This window comes from Erpetoichthys calabaricus, chromosome 1 (genome assembly GCF_900747795.2).
Source record: "Erpetoichthys calabaricus chromosome 1, fErpCal1.3, whole genome shotgun sequence".
Lineage (NCBI taxonomy): Eukaryota > Metazoa > Chordata > Cladistia > Polypteriformes > Polypteridae > Erpetoichthys > Erpetoichthys calabaricus.
This window is the reverse complement of record NC_041394.2, coordinates 257,810,665-257,832,241: the sequence shown is the minus strand read 5'-3', so window position 1 is coordinate 257,832,241 and position 21,577 is coordinate 257,810,665. Positions and strand designations below refer to the sequence as shown.

The window sequence follows — 21,577 nt, the reverse complement described above, 5'->3', positions numbered from 1 at the left end:
TTTGGGGAGTTTTTTTTTCTTGTCTTTAAGGCTCGAGGCTGTTAAAGCCTATTGGGGCATTCCTTGTATAATTTAGGGCTATTCAGGAAATAAATGGTTTTTACTAAAATTTTGGCTTTGGTACCGATAGCACTTAAGCACCCATACCAAAATGATACTAAGCTACACTACCACACACACACACACACACAAGTGCCTGCCTGCCTGCAGCACCACACTCGATTACACAGATCTTGCTTGGCATAGATGGGTGGTTCACCCCTTGGTGATCCAATCGTAAAGATGTAAATGGATTATAAAGAAGAGCTGGTGGGGTTCCCCTTGGAGTTTTAATCATGTAGATGTAGTACAGATTGCTGTTTTCCTATTTATTTATTGGACACTGGGAGGTGGGGAGTGGTTGAGAATATGGTGCGTGGCCATTTTAGCTTGGAATGCAGGAGTTAGTTTTGTTGCGTCACAGATTGCTGCAACTCACAACACGAAGTGGTATTCAGTATTATGATGATGATGATTCAAAAGTAATGAGGTAATGCCGCAAAAATCACATAACACTGACTGCCGATTGGTATTGCAAACTTGTAATGTACAATGCGCATGCATAAGGACAATAGCACTGGCTTTAAAAAAAATGCAAGTCATTGCTTTAATATATAGTGTAATCAATTTATTTCAGATTTGTTATCTTGCGTGCACTATAAGTTACATTCCTATTTGCCCGCATGCAGTGCTTGAAGAAGAACCTCCCAGTTCATTATTACTTTAACACAACACTCTCCCCTTTAGATGTTAGAGAGTGTGTATATTAGTATATAATGTCAAAGGGAGGGGGAATCCCCATGAAGCATCGAGGGCCACTTTCCTTGTCTGGCTCCTATTTCTTGCTGCACAAGCTATGTAAAATACATAGAATATAAAACCACAAAGATAAGCTCTAGCTGCCCTGCAATCCTGCCCAGAATATTGTTTTTACTTGACTAGTTATTTGTTTAGTGAAAACTTTCTATGTATATTTTTAAACAAATAATTGCAATACTTATTCAGTTAACATTTAGTGGCATTTGTAACATTTTGTAAGATGTTTTCATTAATGTAAAAAAAAAAACGAGCAGATTTAAACTTACTTTTTGTTGTTTACAGGACTTTTCCCTTTTACAAAATATTGCACTACTTCAAGTATTTGTAATTAATAGCTAAAATTTATTTTATTTGTTTTCATAAATTTAAAGATTTTGATGCATTCAGAATTGCAATTTATTTGCAAATGTTTTTTATTGGGTTGCGAAACATATACTATAGTAGATATCGAAAATGGTACAGAATTTCAATACTGGATATTGTTATTGGATAATTCCATGTGAAATCATCACACTTTTGGACCTCATCATCACAGATTTTAATGAAACTTGGCATGTTGATTTGGTCTTATGAGTAATCCATGGAACTAAAATTGCAGGTGTCTTGCATCAATATTAAGGGAGATTTAAGTTAACAAAGTTTGAACTTATTGGAGGGGTTGTGACTTTTTTAGGTGATACATCTTACTAAATATAAGTTGCACAGAAATGGTTCTCATATTGTTTTAAAGCTCTTTTGCAGCTCTATATTTTGTATAAATACTATGCTATCCCCAAAATGAAAAATTACCACATTTTCTGGAGATGTTCATGACATAAGCTAGCTTCAGTAAAAAAATTTTAAAAAAAGTGACCAGTTTTAAAATACCATTTTTTTTCACTATTCAATTTGTAATATTATAATCACTTATAACGTGGTAATGTTTCAAAAGTTTGTTTCAAAGTGTGATGATTTGACATGTAATTATCCTATTGCGACAACCCTAACATAGAGTACTAGCCAACCCGCGGCGTAGCATACGCCTCATAATTATTTATTGATGGGTGAACACTTCCTGAAAGACACAGTTGTGCAAATGGGGTGGGTTTGAGGATACAACTGTGAGTGAATGAAAAGATGGAACTCTGGAGAGAGCAACATACAATTGTCCGTGACTGAAAACTGGGTTTGGCAGATACAGGCATATCTTTTTGAAAGTTTGGCCCTGTGCCTTATTAATTGCCATTGCAAAGGCCAATCTAACAGGAAATTGTCTGCATGTAAAAGTAAAAGGCAAATTTGAATCTGATGGGGTCAGGGATATCCGGGGAATAAGGACAGTTTGTGAGGTAGCAGCTGCGATAGTCTTACACTCCAGTACATTGCTGTGAATGCTGGTAACAGAAAGTCTAGTGCCATTACAGAGACCTTTTGCTGGCAGGAGGTTTCTGAGAAGTATGATGACTGAACCAATTTTAATTTTGAGTTTAAGCGGTGGCATGCCAATGGGAGTAAGACTATTAAGAAATTCTTCGGGGAATGAAAGTTGATCTGCAGGATCGTCTGTGACGATAGAGTCAACGCTGGTGAAAGTTACTTCGTCAGTAGGGATAAGTTTCAGCACTTGTTCATTAAGGTGTAGCGAGTCTTTGTTGGTGACGCTCGCGTGCTGAGTTGTTCCAGAGTGACAGTTGAGAAGTCAATGTCGCCATATAGTTGTTGAACGGGATCAGAAATAAAAGGAAAACAATGTGAAGGCTATGTCACAGGTGTTCCGTTTTTCCCGTCTCCAACATCGAGGAGCCATTTTGCGAAATGTTGTTCTTCAGGAAGAGCTCTCATATTTGTTAGTGCAAGAACATTTATGTGACGCCACAAAGGTTGCTTGTTAATGCAACTGGTGACAGTAAGCGCTCAGGAGCCACGCATAATGACGGGGAGAATTTGTCAGAAATCTCCACCTAATAGTATTGTTTTGCCTCCAAATGGCTGCATGTCACCCGTGAGGTCACATAATAACCTGTCAACTGCCTGGAATGCATATGCATGTGTCATTGGCGCCTCGTCCCATATTATCAATTTGGATTGCAGAAGATGTTGAGCGTGTGGCGAGGTAGGTTTGATGTTGCATGTGGAAGTAGTATTCAGCCTCAACGGTATTTTAAAAACGGAATGTGCAGTTCATCCACCCGTAACAATGTTGCAGCTATTCCTGTAGATGCTACGGTTGTAGGAATGTCTCCCCTAGTTCTAATGGTATGAATCAGGGTTTTGTGGATAAAGGTTTTCCCTGTTCCTGCAGGACCATCTAAGAAGCATGTTTGTCGGGGATGGGAATCGCTGTATGCAGCGTGTAAAATACTGTCAACAGTGTGTTTTGGTTCTGTGTTGAGTTTGTCGTAGTGTTCCATAGCGTGTGAGTGTTCAGCCTGAGCGTCGAAGTTGGGAGATGAATGACACAGTGGAGGAATGTCAGTGGGGGGTAGGTGTAATTTGTGCAGGTTGAGACCATGTGGTTGCAGCATGTCATTAATTTCTGCGAGAGCATACATGCAAGCGGTGCGTGTGGAATATTTTGTGAGAAAGTCCTCAGAAAGGGAGAATTTATGCGTGTCCCAAAGGCGTGGAACATTGTGGGGTTCGCCAAAGACACAGACGAAAACGAAAAGTTCTCGCAAGAACGGTGGCATTCGTATCTGGGATGCCTCTGTAAGAGTATCATGCCATATCTTGTTGTCTTTAAGAAGACCTAATTGTTGGCAAGCTTCTTTGAAAGTGCCACATTCAACGCCGTTGACCGTTCGTAGATGGTGGAAACTTGTGACGCCTACGGAATGGGTAAGGAGAAGTCTGTGGTAATAACATTCGGTGTCGTTAATGGCAACAACAGGCATTCTACCAATCGCCTCTGATTCCCTTATTCCATTTTCCAGAGGACTTTTGGAATGTGTAATGTTGGGGAACATCAGTGTACTGTAACTCCACAGCTTCTGGATCTGTCTTGTTGAGTTCAAACCATGCTAAGAGCTAGTGCTAGGCGGTATACCGGTTCATACCGAAAACCGTTTTTTATTTTTTTTTATGATATGGATTTTTCTTATACCGCAACACCGGTTTAAATTGCCTAAATGACGTTCGGAACATGGCGCAGCGGGAAACTGTTCAAGTGGGGACCTTTTTCACTGCTACACCGCTAAACACAGATTTGTTGCACTAGGGCTCTTTTTCACTGCTACACCACCAAATAGTGGGCAGTAGCATAGGTATGCCGCACGGTGAAAATGGACAGAGAGCATTCCAAAACTGATCTAAAAATAAAGTAGAACATGATGAACAGAAGAACTTTTGCCGAAAAAAAGGAGTCACGTCCGTCGCCTGGAGATACTTTAGTTTTAAAAGGTCAGATGTGTAAATACTGTTTCTATACTACTGGATAATACTGCAAGCCAAGTTGTACTTGTTTCTGTACTTGCTAGTGTATGTTTTGCTTGTATTCATCCTGCGATGTATAACGAAGATATTTTTAAAGTTCTGAACACTCCGTCGGCTAAGTTAATAACTAGTTTTAATTTCACAAAGACGTTTATCGTGTGATGATTGGTAATGTGGAGAAAGAAAAAGCGTAATGATTAACGACTGGGTCGGGGAACACTTAACACAAAGTATTTGATGTGCTGCATTAACTTGTGACGGGGTTTGAGAAAATCTAGTAAATTAAACATTGATTTTAGGATGAAGTTTAGTTTACAACATTCTACTTTAATTATAAAATAAACTATGAGAATAAAGTGGAAATGTCGACTTTAATCTTGACATAGTCAACATGTCGAATTTATTCTTGACATATAGTTTGTTTTTTTCTTCCGTGTCCATATTTTTTTTTCTTCACAGTGGCCCTAATGCGCTTCCATAGGGCTATACCACAAACAGCATTATAAATGCAAGTTGCAGTTTTTATTATTTATGTATATAGCTTAGCTTGAAGCAAGGTCCATATTAATGCAGTTTGCCTAAATGATGGTACAGTTGGAAAGTAAAGAAAGTAAAAATATTTACTATTTATTCCTTTTCTAAGACGTGTTCAGTGCAATCCAACTTTTGACAAACACTTCTGGATATTTTACTAAGTCTAAATGCCTCTTTGGATGGTTGAAAATATGCTGTCAAAATCATAGTTTAAGCTTTTGCAAAATTTGTTCAATTAAAAGGTTCTATATTTTGACTGCATCTGTCATGCAATGTGATTCCTTCTCTTTAGTGCCACCCCCTTGAAAACTATCACTTTATGGGGCCATGCAAATCTGTATTAATACTTGTGTGCACATTAAAATGTCTTTTTGTACGATGTACAATTCTCATAACAGTCTAATAGGTTATTCTTAGCCAGTCTACTGCAGTAATTGCAGTGGAAAATGTGGTTAACATCCACTCATGCATGGGGAAAAAAATACCGTCTAATACCGTGGAACTGGCAGAATTTAGAAAAATACTGTGATATAGAATTTTGGTCATACCGCCCACCTCTACTAAGAGCATAGTGTTTTTGTCGGCTTGTCTTTGTAGCGTTTGTTCCTCGTGACCCTCATGAAAGAAGATGACTTGTTGTTCTGGCAAATGAACTGGTAATCGTGTAATAACGAGACGTTTTTCTGAAAGACTGTACTCGTTCAAACGCCTCATAGCCTCAGGAGCACTAACATACCTACCGTCAAGGAAAGTCTGTATTTCGTCATGTTGGAAAACACCATCGGCAGGCTCCCTGTGAAGTGCAATGGATGCAGCGTCGTGTCCTTTGTAGACATACTTATATAGATACTTGATACATTGAATGGACGCGCAAACTTAAACGTTAATATGAACATTGAATTTCTGAGAAAGCCAGGGATTGTAAGGAACTATGCAGTGGTTGTCGATATCGTATTTGCCAACAATGGCAGTTCTCCCCTGTCTTCGGCGATATATGGGGTATCCTTGTGTGCTTTCTTGAGTCTCGGCGTTGAAGTCCTTTGGGAAATTTTTGGTACACGTGCCGTCTTTCATGCAAGGTGAGTTGGTGTTGAGCGTTCCACACGGACCATGTACCATGCATTTAGTGACAATTTGGAAAAGTCAAGGGTGTATTTCGGGATTTGGAAGCTCAGCACAGACAAATTTGTCTATGTCATCCTTGGTCCTTATTTTGGATTGTGAGTCAAGTGTAAGTAACATATGGCAATGAGGCAATCCTCGTTTTTGGAATTCAATGACAAAGATGTTAAGCGAGAACATTGCCGAAAATATTCTTCTCCAGAATATCTGTTAGGAAATCTCGCAGTTTAATATGAAAGACACGAGCAACAAAGTCAGGTCTGTGTTCTGTTTGCTCATGATGGGAAATGGCGTTAGAGATTTCCGGCCAAGCAGGATTGTAGGTGAAGGTTAGGAATAAGTCAGGCTTTCCACATTTGCGGACAATTGCCATCACGTCTTGGTAGTTCTGTTGCATGTACCTTGGACTGCCTTGAAAGGTAAAGGGAAGAATGATCAATTGTCCAGGGCGGAGGTTATGGTGTTGTGCTTTCGCAGCGGCAGCATCCAGCAGTCCCCTGTATTGCTCTACATGCAAATCTTGTTGATGAGACCGTAGGTAATGTAAACGCGTGCCTTCTGTTCTGACATATGCGTTGACGACATATTGCTGGAAGAGTTTGCCACTGGAATGCAAGACGCTAAATGAAGATCTCATGGCAAGCCTGTAAGAATAAAATTGGAGCTGCGTGACTCGTGTTCTTTTCGCAGTTCGCTTTTCCTCAACATGGGTCAATTGTATGTGCCAGCCTGGATCTCCATAAGGGAATAGCAGTGGATAAACCATGGGGTCACAGTTCATATTGAGTACAGAGATACGCTTGCAAGCATCTCCCCTTGGGTATATGCAAATGTCGCGTTGTGCAGGAGGTTCGCCGTCTTCACCTACAAAGATAGCAGCAACATCACTTTGACAGGACGGGACGTTATACCTTCTCATATCCAGAGTTGGATTTTCCATGAATACCATTCGTACAGCAGCAACAGGGTTGCTGTGAGTGATAATGTCATGCATTTGCATGTAAGACTTAGCGAAGGGATTAACCTGTTGTATCATTTTGTCTAGTTACAACAACAAAATGTCACTGCAAGCGCTGTTACATTCCTTTTGCAAACGTTGAGTGGTAGCCTCCGCAGATTCAAAGATATATAGCTGACCGTATCGTGGTGACATGTCAGGATTGGTATATAAAGGAGAGACCTGGTGATAAATTTGACCATGGATTCTGAAAGCATATGGTCCGTGGCCAGATGGTTGAGCAATGTGGGCGGCCATTGAAGCGAAAGCTAAAGCAGAGTTGTATTCCCTGATATGATCACAGTAATTTCGGGACAGCGGGTTCTTGCCAGTCAAGAGGTCTTGTAATAAAAGAGGAGGTTTGGATAGCGGTGGCAAAAACACCTTGCCGGTATGACAACACTTAGTGCAATGTGTTGACCTCTGATGGCCAATGAAGAGCATTGCAAGAAGTACATAGTGCGGTAGGTAGGCCAATGTTATGCTCTTGGACGTGAATGGCGGTATCCTCTTGAAAAGCAGCGGAAAACTGAATGCGATGACTGTGCATGTTGGAATGTGTTTTCATATGTTTGTTGAGAAGAAATGATGTGTGGAACGATTTAGTGCAGTGTTGACACTGAAAGGAATTGGAATGAGTTTGTAAGTGCTTCTTGAGAGCACGAGTTGTTTTTGAAGCATTGCTGGCAATGTTGACATTACATAATTCGTTCAGTGGAGTATGTTTTTAAATGTGCGTTGAGATATCTCTGCAGTCAGAAGGTTTTGGAACAAATGGTGCATTGAAAGTCCTGTGTGGAATGCCTTTGTTCAGTGGAGTGTGTGTTTAAATGTGCTTTGAGATATTTCTGGAGTGTGAAGGTTTTGGAGCAAATGTTGCATTGAAATTCCGGTGTGAAATGCATTTATAAATGTTTTTCAGTAAGAGGATAGTGGGAAGGTGACGTCACATCAGTGTGGCAATCACGTGGGTGTGTACTCTGTGTGCACAAACCGACATTGTCAATAAATGGCACCAGAAGGTCATCATGTGTGTATTTGAGAGGCAAGAGAACTTCGTAATGCCCATGATCCAAAGGACCGCTAAAGAGCAGGGATATGGAGAGACGTTGGGCCGGATTGTAAACTCGAGGAGAGGCATGAGAACGTTCTCGGAAGTGAATGGTGATAGTAGCTGGAAGAACTTGGGACATTGCCACAGTTTCTGCCTCGCCACCATAAACTCCGGAAGTATTCATGTAGTCAGCGTATTGTTGAGCAGACTGTATGACTATGCTTCCATGACTAAGAACAACGGACAGCACGTCACTGAAGTTATCCCAATGTTGGCAAACAAAGGTTACAGCCATGTTGCGAAGTTCAAGAGCAACAGTTTGTCGATGACATTTTTCCGGAAAAAAACGACTGATAGAAACAAACAGTTACCTGATGCAGGAATTTGTATAACATTGAAAGAAGTGTTTCCATGAAATACATTTGAAGCGGTGGCCATGGTAGGCAAATGAACAGTCAGCGTGGCTCACAGCTGCATGTGGACTGTAGCACAGACCAAAGCGAGTGAGGATGTGTTTGGCGAGGTGTTGGGGACGGGCACATGAGCAAGCAGTGCCTCGAGAGCGAGGGTGGACATGGGAGGAGGGTTAGAGTTGGCGGGCGGGGCTCTGTCGTGCGTTCCCCGTGACACGGGAGGAGGGTTAGAGTTGGCGGGTGGGGCTCTGTCGTTCGTATCCCATGGTCGGGCAACTTGGTGGATTATATATAGAAAAGCAGCCAGAACCGAAAAGTCAATGTGGCTCAGAGGTGCATGTGGACTGTAGCAGAGACGAAAGCGACTGAGGCGGTGTTTGGTGAGGTGTTGCTTGCAAGCACATGAGCAGGCAGTGTGCATGCCTCGAGAGCGAGGGTGGACACGGGAGGAGGGTTAGAGTTGGCAAGCGGGGCTCTGTCATGCGTATCCCATGATGCAGGAGGAGAGTTAGAGTTGGCGGGCGGGTCTCTGTCGTGCGTATCCCATGGTCTTAGAGTTGGCAAATAGAGGCATGTCTTTTTGAAAGTTTTGCCCTGTGCCTTATTAATTGTCATTACAAAGGCTAATCTTACAGGAAATTGTCTGCGTATAAAAGTAAAAGGAAATTTGAATCTGATGGGGTCAGGGAAATCCGGGGAATAAGGACAGTTTGTGAGGTAACAGCTGCGATAGTTTTACACTCCAGTACATTGCAGTGAATGCTGGTAACAGTCAGGCAGGCAGGCAAGCCAGCAAAAACACTATGCTCTTAGTATGGTATGAATCAGGTTTTTGAAGACAAAGGTTTTCCCTGTTCCAGCAGGACCATCTAACAAGAAGCATGTTTGTCGCGGATGGGAATCGCTGTATGCAGCGTGTAAAACAGTTTGCAAGGGTGGATGCGGTCGTGCGTATCCCATGACGCGGGAGGAGGGTTAGAGTTGGTGGGCGGGGCTCTGCCGTACGTATCCCATGGTCTCTGTCTTGCGTGCCATGGTCGGCTGCTTAATGAATTATATATACTGTATAGATATTTTGCCTTTATGGTGCTACCAGTTCTGTTACACAAACAGTAAGTGGAAAGTTTGTAAATAGTACTGGAAAAATTATTGTTCCTGAAACTGTGCCAGTGTTAAATTGATGCGTTTGGAGTGTGCATACACAGCAGAGAACTTTACGACACATCTGTGTTACTGTTGGTATAGAGGATTAGACAGTGATATAATTGGATATAGATTACAAAAAAGAAAGCTGATGATTAAAGAGAATACAATATTGAAATTACAAACCTGTAAAGAATAAGCAAGCATTTAAGCAGTAGTAGACTATATAATATTTTTTCCTAATGCTGATAGTATTAAAACTTGAAAACATTTAGACTAAATTGTATATAGCTCTAGGTAAATATGTTATAGTATTATCAGTCACTCAATTATGCCATTAACCACATATACCATGAGATGGTGCTTTAAAGAGAAAATAAGGTTATTATACAATATTAATTTTATGGATTAATTTTTAAAAATGTAACACAGCATATAGAAAATGTTAAATCATGAAAGATACAGGTAAGAGCTAGAAAGAAAGTCTGACACATACAGATAGTATCAATATACAGATTTATAGTAAGCATAATAAAACATGATTATTAAACACTGGCCATATGTAAAACTTGATATGAGTGAACTAGTCATAAGAGACTTGGAAGATAACATTTAAAAGTCAAAGGTTGATTGAACATTTTGCTGAACTTTTTTTTGTTTAGATAGCTATTGAAAGCTTTGTTGAAATTTGAAATAAGGGAGTTTTCCTCCATACAACCTAAAGAGCACATTTTTGAGCCTTGTTATCTTTAGATGATAAAGACAGCTCCAAGAGAATGTGCGGACTCCAAACATATAGCAACTGGGTACAGAAAGCCCTTTAGATATATTGCAGATAATACAAATGATCTTGCATTATTGGTTACCAAGCAAATTTTGTGAGGGGTAAACAACACCAACAATAATGTTTTTGTTTGTTTTGTTTTTATAATGAACAAAACTATTGGTTATAGCTGCCATGGAAATGCATGACTTACTTTCCTGTTGCATTAAAGCAAACACAATGCTTTATGTTCATCAGTAGCTCTACCCTACTCCTTTTTCACTTCAGTTCATTTGACTCTTATGGGGAATGCTGTACCCATTTAAAATATAATTACTATAAGACACAAAATGTCATATTATATTCATATAACTCGGCATTTATAACTTTCGCCTGTAATCTAACCAAACCCACAAACAGTTTGGAGATCACTATCATTTATGTATGTGCAAGAATAAAAGATGCTAGAATCCTTTATAATTGTTCAGTCAAGTCGAAAGTAATTTACAGCATATCCCTGTAATGCATGACAGTAATCTCATTAAGAAGTTCACAATTATGAAAAAGTGCATTAGATGCCAGTACAACAAGGAAGTTGATCAGTATTTTCCTTACTCAAATTCTCTAAGCTGGTTAGTTTAGGTAAGTGTGTAAATTTTTATTGAACAATTAAATATATTTACTCTAGAGCTGAAAGAATGATGATTGCAGAACCTGCAGGATGTAAGGTTCACATTGATATAGGCATTTAGAAGTGAGATACAAATATACAATTTAAGAAACAATGGAAATGCATCTGTGCGGTTTCAGATATGTATTAACTTTTTACATTTTTTTTTTCTTCATTTTTCATGAAACATTTAGTGTTTTTTTATATTAAAATTCATGTTTATTTTTAATTCAAAAGTATATTGTACTTTAAAATAAGTATTTTTTACTATACTATTAAAGATGGTCTTTGTAATTAATTAATATAAACATGCAATCACGTACTGAAATTAGAACAAAATCCTTACAGCCATACAGTATATATTAATTGATGGTATAGGTTGTTTTCTTTTTCCTTTTTAATCTAATGAAGGGTTATCATTAATGCTTTTTTAACTTACTCTACTACACTAGTGTTATAAATAATACATTAAAGTAAAGATATGTATTAACTAAATGACTAGCTAATATGGAAAATATTATAATGTGACATTTGAAAACATTTTATACTGTTTATACTGAAAATTAACCTGAATTTCCATTTTTCTGTCAATACTTGTCATAAAGTGAATTCAGAAAGTATTCATTCCCTTCACTTTCTGCACTTTATTCTGTTTTAGATTTAAGTTTAAATAGATATATTTTCCGATATTTGCCCATCAGTCTACAGTCAATACAATTATATAATGACAAAGTGAAAATATGCTTTCAGAAAAGTTTGCAAATTTATTAAAAATCAAAAGCTGAAATCTGTCATTTATATAAATATTCAGACCCTTAACTCAGCACTTTGTAGAAGCCACTTTGGCAGCGGCTCAAATCTTCTTGGGAAAGTCTCTGCAAGGTTTGCACATATTGCTTTGGGCAGTTTGTTACATTCTTAATGGCAGATCCTCTTAGGCTCTGTTGGATTAGATGGGAAATGTCTGTAAACTGCCATCTTCAGGCCTCGCCACAATGTTCTGTGGAGTTTAGGCTTTAGCTGGGTCGCCTAAGGAGTGTCAAGATTCTTGTCACTAAGCCACTTCAGCATTGACTTAGCATGTCCTTTTGGTCATTGTCATGCTGAAAGGTGAACCGTCACCCCGTCTGAGGTCACTACACTCTGATGCAGGTTTTCTTCAACAACCTCTCTGTATTTGACTGTACAGTAATCCCTCCTCCATCGCGGGGGTTGCGTTCCAGAGCCACCCGCGAAATAAGAAAATCCGCGAAGTAGAAACCATATGTTTATATGGTTATTTTTATATTGTCATGCTTGGGTCACAGATTTGTGCAGAAACACAGGAGGTTGTAGAGAGACAGGAACGTTATTCAAACACTGCAAACAAACATTTGTCTCTTTTTCAAAAGTTTAAACTGTGCTCCATGACAAGACAGAGATGACAGTTCCGTCTCACAATTAAAAGAATGCAAACATATCTTCCTCTTCAAAGGAGTGCACGTCAGGAGCAGATTATGTCAGAGAGATAGAGAAAAGTAAACAAATCAATAGGGCTGTTTGGCTTTTAAGTATGCGAAGCACCGCGCAACAAAGCTGTTGAAGGCGGTAGCTCACAACCCCTCCGTCAGGAGCAGAGAGAGAGAGACAGAGTTTGTTTTTCAATCAAAAATCAATACGTGCCCTTCGAGCTTTTAAGTATGCGAAGCACCGTGCAGCATGTCGCTTCAGGAAGCAGCTGCACAGAAGGTAGCAACGTGAAGATAATCTTTCAGCATTTTTAGACGAGCGTCCGTATAGTCTAGGTGTGCGAACAGCCCCCCTGCTCAATCCCCCTACGTCAGGATCAGAGAAAGTCAGCGCAAGAGTGAGAGAAAAGTAAGTTGGGTAGCTTCTCAGCCATCTGCCAATAGCGTCCCTTGTATGAAATCAACTGGGCAAACCAACTGAGGAAGCATGTACCAGAAATTAAAAGACCCATTGTCCGCAGAAATCCGCGAACCAGCAAAAAATCTGCGATATATATTTAAATATGCTTACATATAAAATCCGCGATGGAGTGAAGCCGCGAAAGGCGAAGTGCGATATAGCGAGGGATTACTGTATTCATCTTTTTCTCAAATCTGACCAGTCTCCCTCTCCCTGCTTCTACCACCATGCTTATCCCTAGGGACGTGCCAGCTTTTTGCCAGAGAGTTCTGACCAAAGAGTTCTATATTTGTCTCCTCACTCCACACTGTTATTTTCTGATGTTCTCTGTGTCATTTTAAATGTCATTTGGCAAACTCCACGTGAAGTTAGCCACTCTATCATAAACACCTGATTGATGAAGGTTATCCTTCTGAAGGTTGTCCCATCTCCGCAGAGGATTTCTGATGTCTGTCAGAGTGACTGCTGGATTGTTGGCCACTTCACTGACAATGGCCTTGCTCTTCCGGTTACTCACTTTGGCTGGGCGGCCTACTCTAGGAAAATTCATAGTGTTTCCAAAGTCCTTCCATTTCTCAATAAATTGGGTCACTGTTCTTTTGATAATGCTTAAAGCTTTAGAAATCGTTTTATGCCCTTGTTCTAAGGAAGTCTGCAGAGAGTTCCTTGTACATCATGGCTTGATATTTGGAACTTATATACACAGTATGTGCCTTTTTAAATGATATCATAATTCAGTTTGCCAATGTTGGACTCTAGTCAAGTTCTAGGCACATTACCATGATAATTAAAAGAATCAGGTTGCATCCAATTTGGAGTACTGAATACTTAATGAATCCACTGTAATTAGATGTTCATTTTCTGAATTTGAAATATAAAAATGTTTTTTTTTTTCTTCAGACGATATGAATCCCATCCCATCTGTGCAGATCTCCAAGCTGGCATTCTGCGTTGTTACCAGGAGAACCAAACACAAACTCTTAGCTGCTCCATGTTGGCTAAACAGTACCTGCAATGTGTTAACAATGTGAAACAGGTAAGAAGTGAAGAAAGTGCCTCAATATATTTGTAGCATTTATTTTATTTGTATATAATTTTATTTATATATAATTATTACTATAACATGGAAAAAGTTTCTGCTTTAGGTATGAGTTCAGCATTTTTTGCCTTGCATTTCCTTTCATCCTACACTTACTCAGATCTTTGTAGACACGCATGGAATGCATATATTCCAAATAACGTTATACAGGTTAGGTGGATTGGCGATTCTAAATTGGCCCTAGTGTGTGCTTGGTGTGTGGGTGTGTTTGTGTGTGTCCTGCGGTGGGTTGGCACCCTGCCCAGGATTGGTTCCTGCCTTGTGCCCTGTGTTGGCTGGGATTGGCTCCAGCAGACCCTCGTGACCCTGTGTTCGGATTCAGCGGGTTGGACGATGGATGGATGTTTTATTTACCCTATACAACTCCTGCAGGGAGAAGACAATGTGCTGTTTAAGAAGTAAATGAAGACCTGATCCATAACTGGCTTGGATACATTTGAAAGCCCCACCCACACACCAACCTTTAATTTGTTTTGGCCTTCCATCCACACTGAAATAGAATTTTCAACTCCCGAAAACATATTGTTTTAAAGACATTTATAAACCTAATAGCCTATAGTAGTCCCAGTGGTGTATGAACTTCTGTCCAGACAAGACAGTCTGCATTGTTTTTTTCCCAATTCTTTTGGCAGACTGTAAAAATGTCAAACTTTTTTTGTAGTATCTGAAAATACTAGAGTAGAAGGAAGGTTTTTAAAATGAAAACTATTTTTTCAAATATATCTGTGTTATTGTAGACTAATGGGATTTGCATAATGTAAATTTGCATATAAAACTGTATAAAGGATAGTAACTGGCACACACCTTCACCCTGAACCAATTGACAGCCACTAATCAACTTTACATGCATGTCATTGGAATGTTGATAGCTCTGGTGCCTCACTTTTCCAGATCCCTGAGGTCATCTCTCCATTTGCACATGTACCCTCTGTCTAGAGTTTCCAAAGAGACTAAGACTAAAAGTAGTGTATAAACAAAAAGCTTTTTTTTAATGTTGCACTTTTTAATTGAAGACCCACCCACCCCCTCATTTATCGACCATGAGTTTTGTTTTTGTTCAAAAGTGCAACCCATAATGAAGGGCCACTGCTTTCATTTTATGGAGTTATTTATTTAACTGTATTTAAGCAAAAAATACACTCGTTTTGCATGTTGTGAGCATACAACTGGATAACTTGACATATGGATTGTTAGAAACAGGAAAAATGAGATTTTTTCATGGATACTTTTGATACTGCATTCTTTTCTACAGCAGTGTTCACGTTTGGATCACATACTATCAGGATATTTATGTCCTTTCTCCACAAAAACATCCATCCATTTTCCAACCCGCTGAATCCGAACACAGGGTCACGGGGGTCTGCTGGAGCCAATCCCAGCCAACACAGGGCACAAGGCAGGAACCAACCCACTGCAGGACACACACCAAGCACACACAAGGGCCAATTTAGAATCGCCAATCCACCTGCATGTCTTTGGACTGTGGGAGGAAACCGGAGCGCCCGGAGGAAACCCACGCAGACACGGGGAGAACATGCAAACTCCACGCAGGGAGGACCCGGGAAGCGAACCCGGGTCTCCTAACTGCGAGGCAGCAGCGCTACCACTGCACTACCGTGCCACCCTATCCACAAAAACATCAAAAATGTAAAAATTAATACAATTTTAATTAAAATTAAAAACATTTTCCATCCAACATTTCAAACTAGATGGTGTTAGTAACATATTGAAAAAAGCATAATTTTTGGGTGGAGAATTCCTTTAATCCAGTTTATGGTCATTATGTCAATGGGACGAGACAAGTAAAGAGCATTTCTGAGACATTACACATAAAGTTGGCAAATGCATAAAGCAGGAAAACAAAATCCAAGTGTTTAGATGTCTCAGTGGTCACTGTTAAAGTCAAATCGCTCTTATGCAGTCTAGATTAGGTCATTTTTCAGTACCCTTTTTGCATACAAACTGGAGTCTTTGGAGAGGAATCTAATGAGAATCGATCACTTTGAAGGAGTCCTATAGTCCAGTAGCTGAGACTGCAGTAAAGTTGCACCACTCGTCCATTTTCAAATGGCACCAAAGCGCCATTACTCAAGAAGAACCATGTTGAAAGCACATCAAGTTTTTGTCATAAAGCATGAGAATGGCATACCTACGGTGAAGTATGGTGATGATAGCACTATCATACAAAGCTACTTTACATCAGCAGGGACAGTGCATCAGGGTAAACAGAACGAAGAATCAATGGTGGAATATAATGTACTGAATACTGAAAGAGAACTTGTTTCAGTCTGCAAATAAACTGAAAAGTGGGTAAAAGTTCACTCTTAATCTTGACAGTGATTGCAGACACATAGCCAAGATAACATTGGATTGGCTCAAAGACAAAAAGGTTGATGTCCAGTTCAAGCCCCGATCTCAGTCTGTATGAGAATTGGCAGCACTGTTTAAAATAATGCACAAGATCCTCTAAATTACCTGAGCATCATGGAGCACATCTGACTTAAAGAATTGACCAAAGTTACTCCTGAAGAGTGAGAAAAGCTAATGCATATTTAACTTAGACAGAGTTGTTATCGCAGGCAGAAGGTGAGTCTATAAATGTTAGTGTGCAGACATCATATTTTTTCTCTCAGTGTTACTTTTCTAACGAACAATATTTTAAAAATGGGGTTTCATTGTTTTGCAGAGAGAATTTTTTTTGTGTTGGGTTTGTTTGGTTAGAGATTAGCAGTTCTCTTAACACATATGTACTTTTAAATCACAATAGTAAATCAATAAGCATTGTTAAAAATAAAATGGTTAGCACTGTATTGTTAGTATCCATCCATCCATCTACAAACTGCCATCCATCCAGGTCTGGGTTTCAGGGGCAGAAATCTGAGCAAAATGCCCAGATGTATTTTTTTCCCCCCAACAGCTTCTCTAGGGGGGTTATCCTAGGTGTTCCCAGGCCAGCCTAGATATATATATATACAGTAATCCCTCCTCCATCGCGGGGGTTGCGTTCCAGAGCCACCCGCGAAATAGGAAAATCCGCGAAGTAGAAACCATATGTTTATATGGCTATTTTTAGAATGTCATGCTTGGGTCACAGATTTGCGCAGAAACACAGGAGGTTGTAGAGAGACAGGAACGTTATTCAAACACTGCAAACAAACATTTGTCTCTTTTTCAAAAGTTTAAACTGTGCTCCATGACAAGACAGAGATGACAGTTCTGTCTCACAATTAAAAGAATGCAAACATATCTTCCTTTTCAAAGGAGTGCAAAGCAAGCAGTCAAAAAAAAAAATCAATAGGGCTTTTTGGCTTTTAAGTATGCGAAGCACCGCCGGTACAAAGCTGTTGAAGGCGGCAGCTCACACCCCCTCTGTCAGGAGCAGAGAGAGAGAGATAGAGAGAGAGATAAAAAATCAATACGTGCCCTTTGAGCTTTTAAGTATGCGAAGCTCCGTGCAGCATGTCCTTCAGGAAGCAGCTGCACACAGCCCCCCTGCTCACACCCCGCTACTTCAGCGCAAGAGAGAGAGAGAGAAAGTAAGTTGGGTAGCTTCTCAGCCATCTGCCAATAGCGTCCCTTGTATGAAATCAACTGGGCAAACCAACTGAGGAAGCATGTACCAGAAATTAAAAGACCCATTGTCCGCAGAAACCCGCGAAGCAGCGAAAAATCCGCGATATATATTTAAATATGCTTACATATAAAATCCGCGATGGAGTGAAGCCGCGAAAGGCGAAGCGCGATATAGCGAGGGATCACTGTATACAGTAATCCCTCACCTATCGCGGGGATTACGTTCCAGAGCCCCCTGCGATAGGTGAAAATCCGCAAAGTAGCGACCTATATTTATTTTATTATTTATACATATATTAAGGCTTTATAAACCCTTCCCACACTCTTATAAACCTTTCTCACTCTCTTGTTAACCTTTCCCACACTCTTATAAACACTTCCTATGCTCTTAAACACTTTCTACATTCTTAAACACCGCAGACCAACACTGCACGCAGCGATCAGACGTCAGTGTGTCTGCACTCGCTTTGTGAAGGGGGGCAGCTGAACTCACGCTGAGCAGAAATGGACTTTGTGCTGCTTCTGCCAAAATGCCTGCTTGTCGCTCTGCGCTTTCGGAAGGAGGAGGAGTGTGTGTGTGGGTATGTGAGGGCTGAACGCACATTAGCTCAAACCCCCCCTCCCCGGAGGCGCAGTTCGCATTGTCAAGGGGGTGGGGAGCTGAATGAACGCTAAGGAGAAGTGGACTTTGTGCTGGCTTTGTGCTGCTTGTCGCTCTGCCTGTCAGTAATTTAAAAGCCTGGACATCACCAATTTTCCTGTCTCACTGTCTTGTCTTGCGTGAAGTTAAAATGTTTTATAATAGTGAGATGTTACTCATATCCTTAGCCCGACATCCACATATCATATGTGTTAACAAAGTGTGTTTTATAAGTTTACATGTGTTTAAAGCATGTGGGATGGGTATTTTAAGGCTTAAACTATAAAAATGTTTATTTATATGGTCTTTCTATATCGCGGATTTTCTCCTGTTGCTGATGGGTCTGGAACATAACTTCCGCGATAGGCGGGCAATCACTTGTATTTAAAAACCCGCGAAGTTGTGAATCTGCGAAAAGTGAACCGCGAAGTAGCGAGGGATTACTGTATATATGTTCTGTATCTACCCTGAGGTCTCCTCCTGGTTGGGCATGCCCAAAACTCCCCCCCAACGAGGCGTCTAGGAGGCACTTCAACTTGCTCCTTTTGATGCAGAAGAGTAGCAGCTGTACTTTGAGCTACCCCTGAATGACTATGCTCCTCACTCTGTCTCTAAGGCTGAGTCCAGTCACCCTGTGAAGGAAGCTCATTTCTGCCACTTGTATCCACAATAAAGTTCTTTTGGTTACTACCCAAAGCTCATGACCATATATGAGGACAGGAATGTAGATTGACTGTTAAATTCACGAGCTTTGCCTTTCGGTATAGCCCTTTTCACCACAACTAACCAGTAGAATGTCATCATGTCTGCAGACACTGCTTGATCTGCCTGTCTATCTCCCGCTCCCTTATTTTCTCACTTATTAACAAGACCCCATGATACTTAAACTCCTATATTTTAGGCATCTCATCACCCCCGACCTGGAGAGGGCAATCCTCCCTTTTCTTGCTGAAAATTGTGATTTCAACTTGGAGGCATTAATTCCTCATCCCAGCTGGTTCATACTTGACTGCAAACCACTGCACCATGAATCTGAGTTCAGAGCCCAAAGAAGCCATCAGGACCACATCATCTGTGATCATGAGGTCATCATACTGGACACCCTCCACTCCTTGGCTATGCCTTGAAATTCTATCCACAAAAATCATGTACAGAATCGATGATAGGGGCCAGTCCTGGTAAAATCTCACACCCACAAGGAATAAGTCTGACTTATTACCAGCAATGCGAAAAAGGTTTTTCTCTGGTTGTACAGGGATTGAATAGCCCTCAACAGCAGATCTGGTACACCATACTCCCAAAGCACCAACCCTAACCTTTCCTCCATCCATGGTACACCTTGAGAGATGTGGTCATATGCCTCTTTTAAGGCCACAAAACACATACAGTATAGGGTGTATATGCATATAGAGAGTAAGTGTAAGAATTGGTCAAGTGTTTTGCAACTGGGATGAAACTGGCATTGTTCCTCCTAGATCCTTTGCTTTTAGTATTTGGTGTGACCCCCTTTTGCAGCAATAACTGCAACTAAATATTTCTGGTACGTTCTGTACATCAGCTTGGAGGAATATTATCCCATTCCTCCATACAGAATTGCTTCAACTCAGGTATGTTTCTGGGTTTTCTCAAATGAACTTCATGCTTCAGGTCCTCAGGACTTTGACTTGGCCATTCTAAAACCTTTATTCTTCTTCAACCACACTTTGGTAGAACAACTTGTGTGCTCTGAGTCCTTGTCTGCTGCATTACCTAGTTTCTCTTGAGATGTAGTCCACTGACAGATGTCCTGACATTTTCCTTTAGAATTCGCTGGTATAATTCAGAATTCTTTTTCCCATCGACAATGACAAGCTGTCCTGGCCTAGACACAACAAAACAGGCCCAAAGCATGATACTACCACCACCATGTTTTACAGATGGGATGAGGTTCTTGTGCTGAATTGCAGTGTTTTTCTTTCTTTAAACATAACATTTCTCATTTGAACCAAAAAGTTATATTTTGGTCATATCTGTCCATAAAACATTACTCCAATAATGTTCACGTTTGTCTATGTGCCCTTCAGCAAACTGTAGATAGGAAGCGATGGAAGCAATGGCTTTCTCCTTGCAACCCTGACGTGCACATCACTGTTGTTCAGTGTTCTGATAGTGGACTTATGAACATTAACAAATATGTGAAAGGCTTTTAGATACTTAGAAGTTACCCTTGGTTCCTTTGTGATCTTTGTTGGTCAGCCACTCCTGGGGAGTGTAACAATAGTCTTAAACTTCCACCGTATGTACACAATCTGTCTGACTGTGGATTGGTGCAGTTCAAATTCTTTGGAGATGGTTTTTTAGCCTTTCCCATCACAAGGACTTTTTTTCTGAGGTCCTTTCAAATGTTGTTTGTGGCATGTTGCAGTGATACTGGAGATGAAGCCTTTGATAGAACCGTGTTCTTTTAATATAAACAAGGTGCGCATTCACTCCTGAATATCATCACGTTGATTGACAATACCTGACACTAATCTCACCATCAAATTATCTGCTAGGTTCACATAGTTTTGCCATAAATAAATGACCAGATATAATATTTTTGTCTCATTTGTTTAGCTAGGTTTTCCAAGTCCATTTTAGGACTTCTGTGAAAATCTCATGGTGTTTTAAGTCATATCTATGCAGGAATATGGAAAATTCGGAAAGGTTCACTAAGTTTTAAGCACCATAGTATACTACTCTACTTTCCACTTTTTTATTTTTTTTGTAGACTTTTTCAGAATGTCTCAAATCCCATAGTCTTCCCACAGTTTATAAGGTATTATCCCCACCTTTCCTTCTACATCTATAACATCAGGCAATTAAACAGAGTAAAAGGACAAGCTTGAATTAAGTCACAACTTTAAATAATGTATTCTTGATAATATTCATAAAATAATGACATTATGCAAAGTACATGTGAATATTGGCAACCATAGAACCTGATAAATGATAAATGTGTAGTTTCAGGCAGCACACAGACTTGTAGTTACTTAAATGTCTCTATTTAAGTCATCATTTGTAGTCAGTTTTCGTCAGGACAGGCTGCATATCTGTCTCAATATAGCTGCCAGATTTGTTATTTCTGCTTGTGTTCTTTTCTTCATGGCCATTGTGTCAGAGAGAGAGGGAGGGATAAAGCAACCAAATTTATAGGTTCTCTGTTCAAATCCTTAAGCCAATAGGGCATTGCAGTACAGAATGGCCTCTGATTCAAAACCAGTCCCAAGTAGCCATAAATCAGATCAATTGGTGCACTTACTGCTTTTTCACACCTGCCCCCAAGACCATTTGTTGAGCTGAAGATTGCCAGCTATTGTATGGCATTCATGTGGGGGTTAGCTTATTAAGAGTGCCCTGCAGTGATTCTCCTT

At 40.1% G+C, this 21,577-nt stretch overlaps 1 protein-coding gene and 1 long non-coding RNA gene across 2 annotated transcripts in view; both read left to right on the top strand.

Annotated features, from left to right (window-relative positions):
* The window catches only part of chchd3a (coiled-coil-helix-coiled-coil-helix domain containing 3a), a 232,886-nt gene that overhangs the window by 188,165 nt on the left and 23,144 nt on the right, over nt 1-21,577 (top strand). The window contains exon 7 of the mRNA XM_028814380.2: nt 13,774-13,909. Within this exon, the coding sequence (XP_028670213.2) occupies nt 13,774-13,909 (136 nt within the window). The remainder of the gene's footprint in view (nt 1-13,773; nt 13,910-21,577) is intronic.
* On the top strand, nt 7,304-7,883 carry LOC127527944 (uncharacterized). Its single transcript, XR_007935130.1, has 2 exons — nt 7,304-7,482; nt 7,534-7,883. It is a non-coding gene; the product is annotated as an uncharacterized LOC127527944 (long non-coding RNA).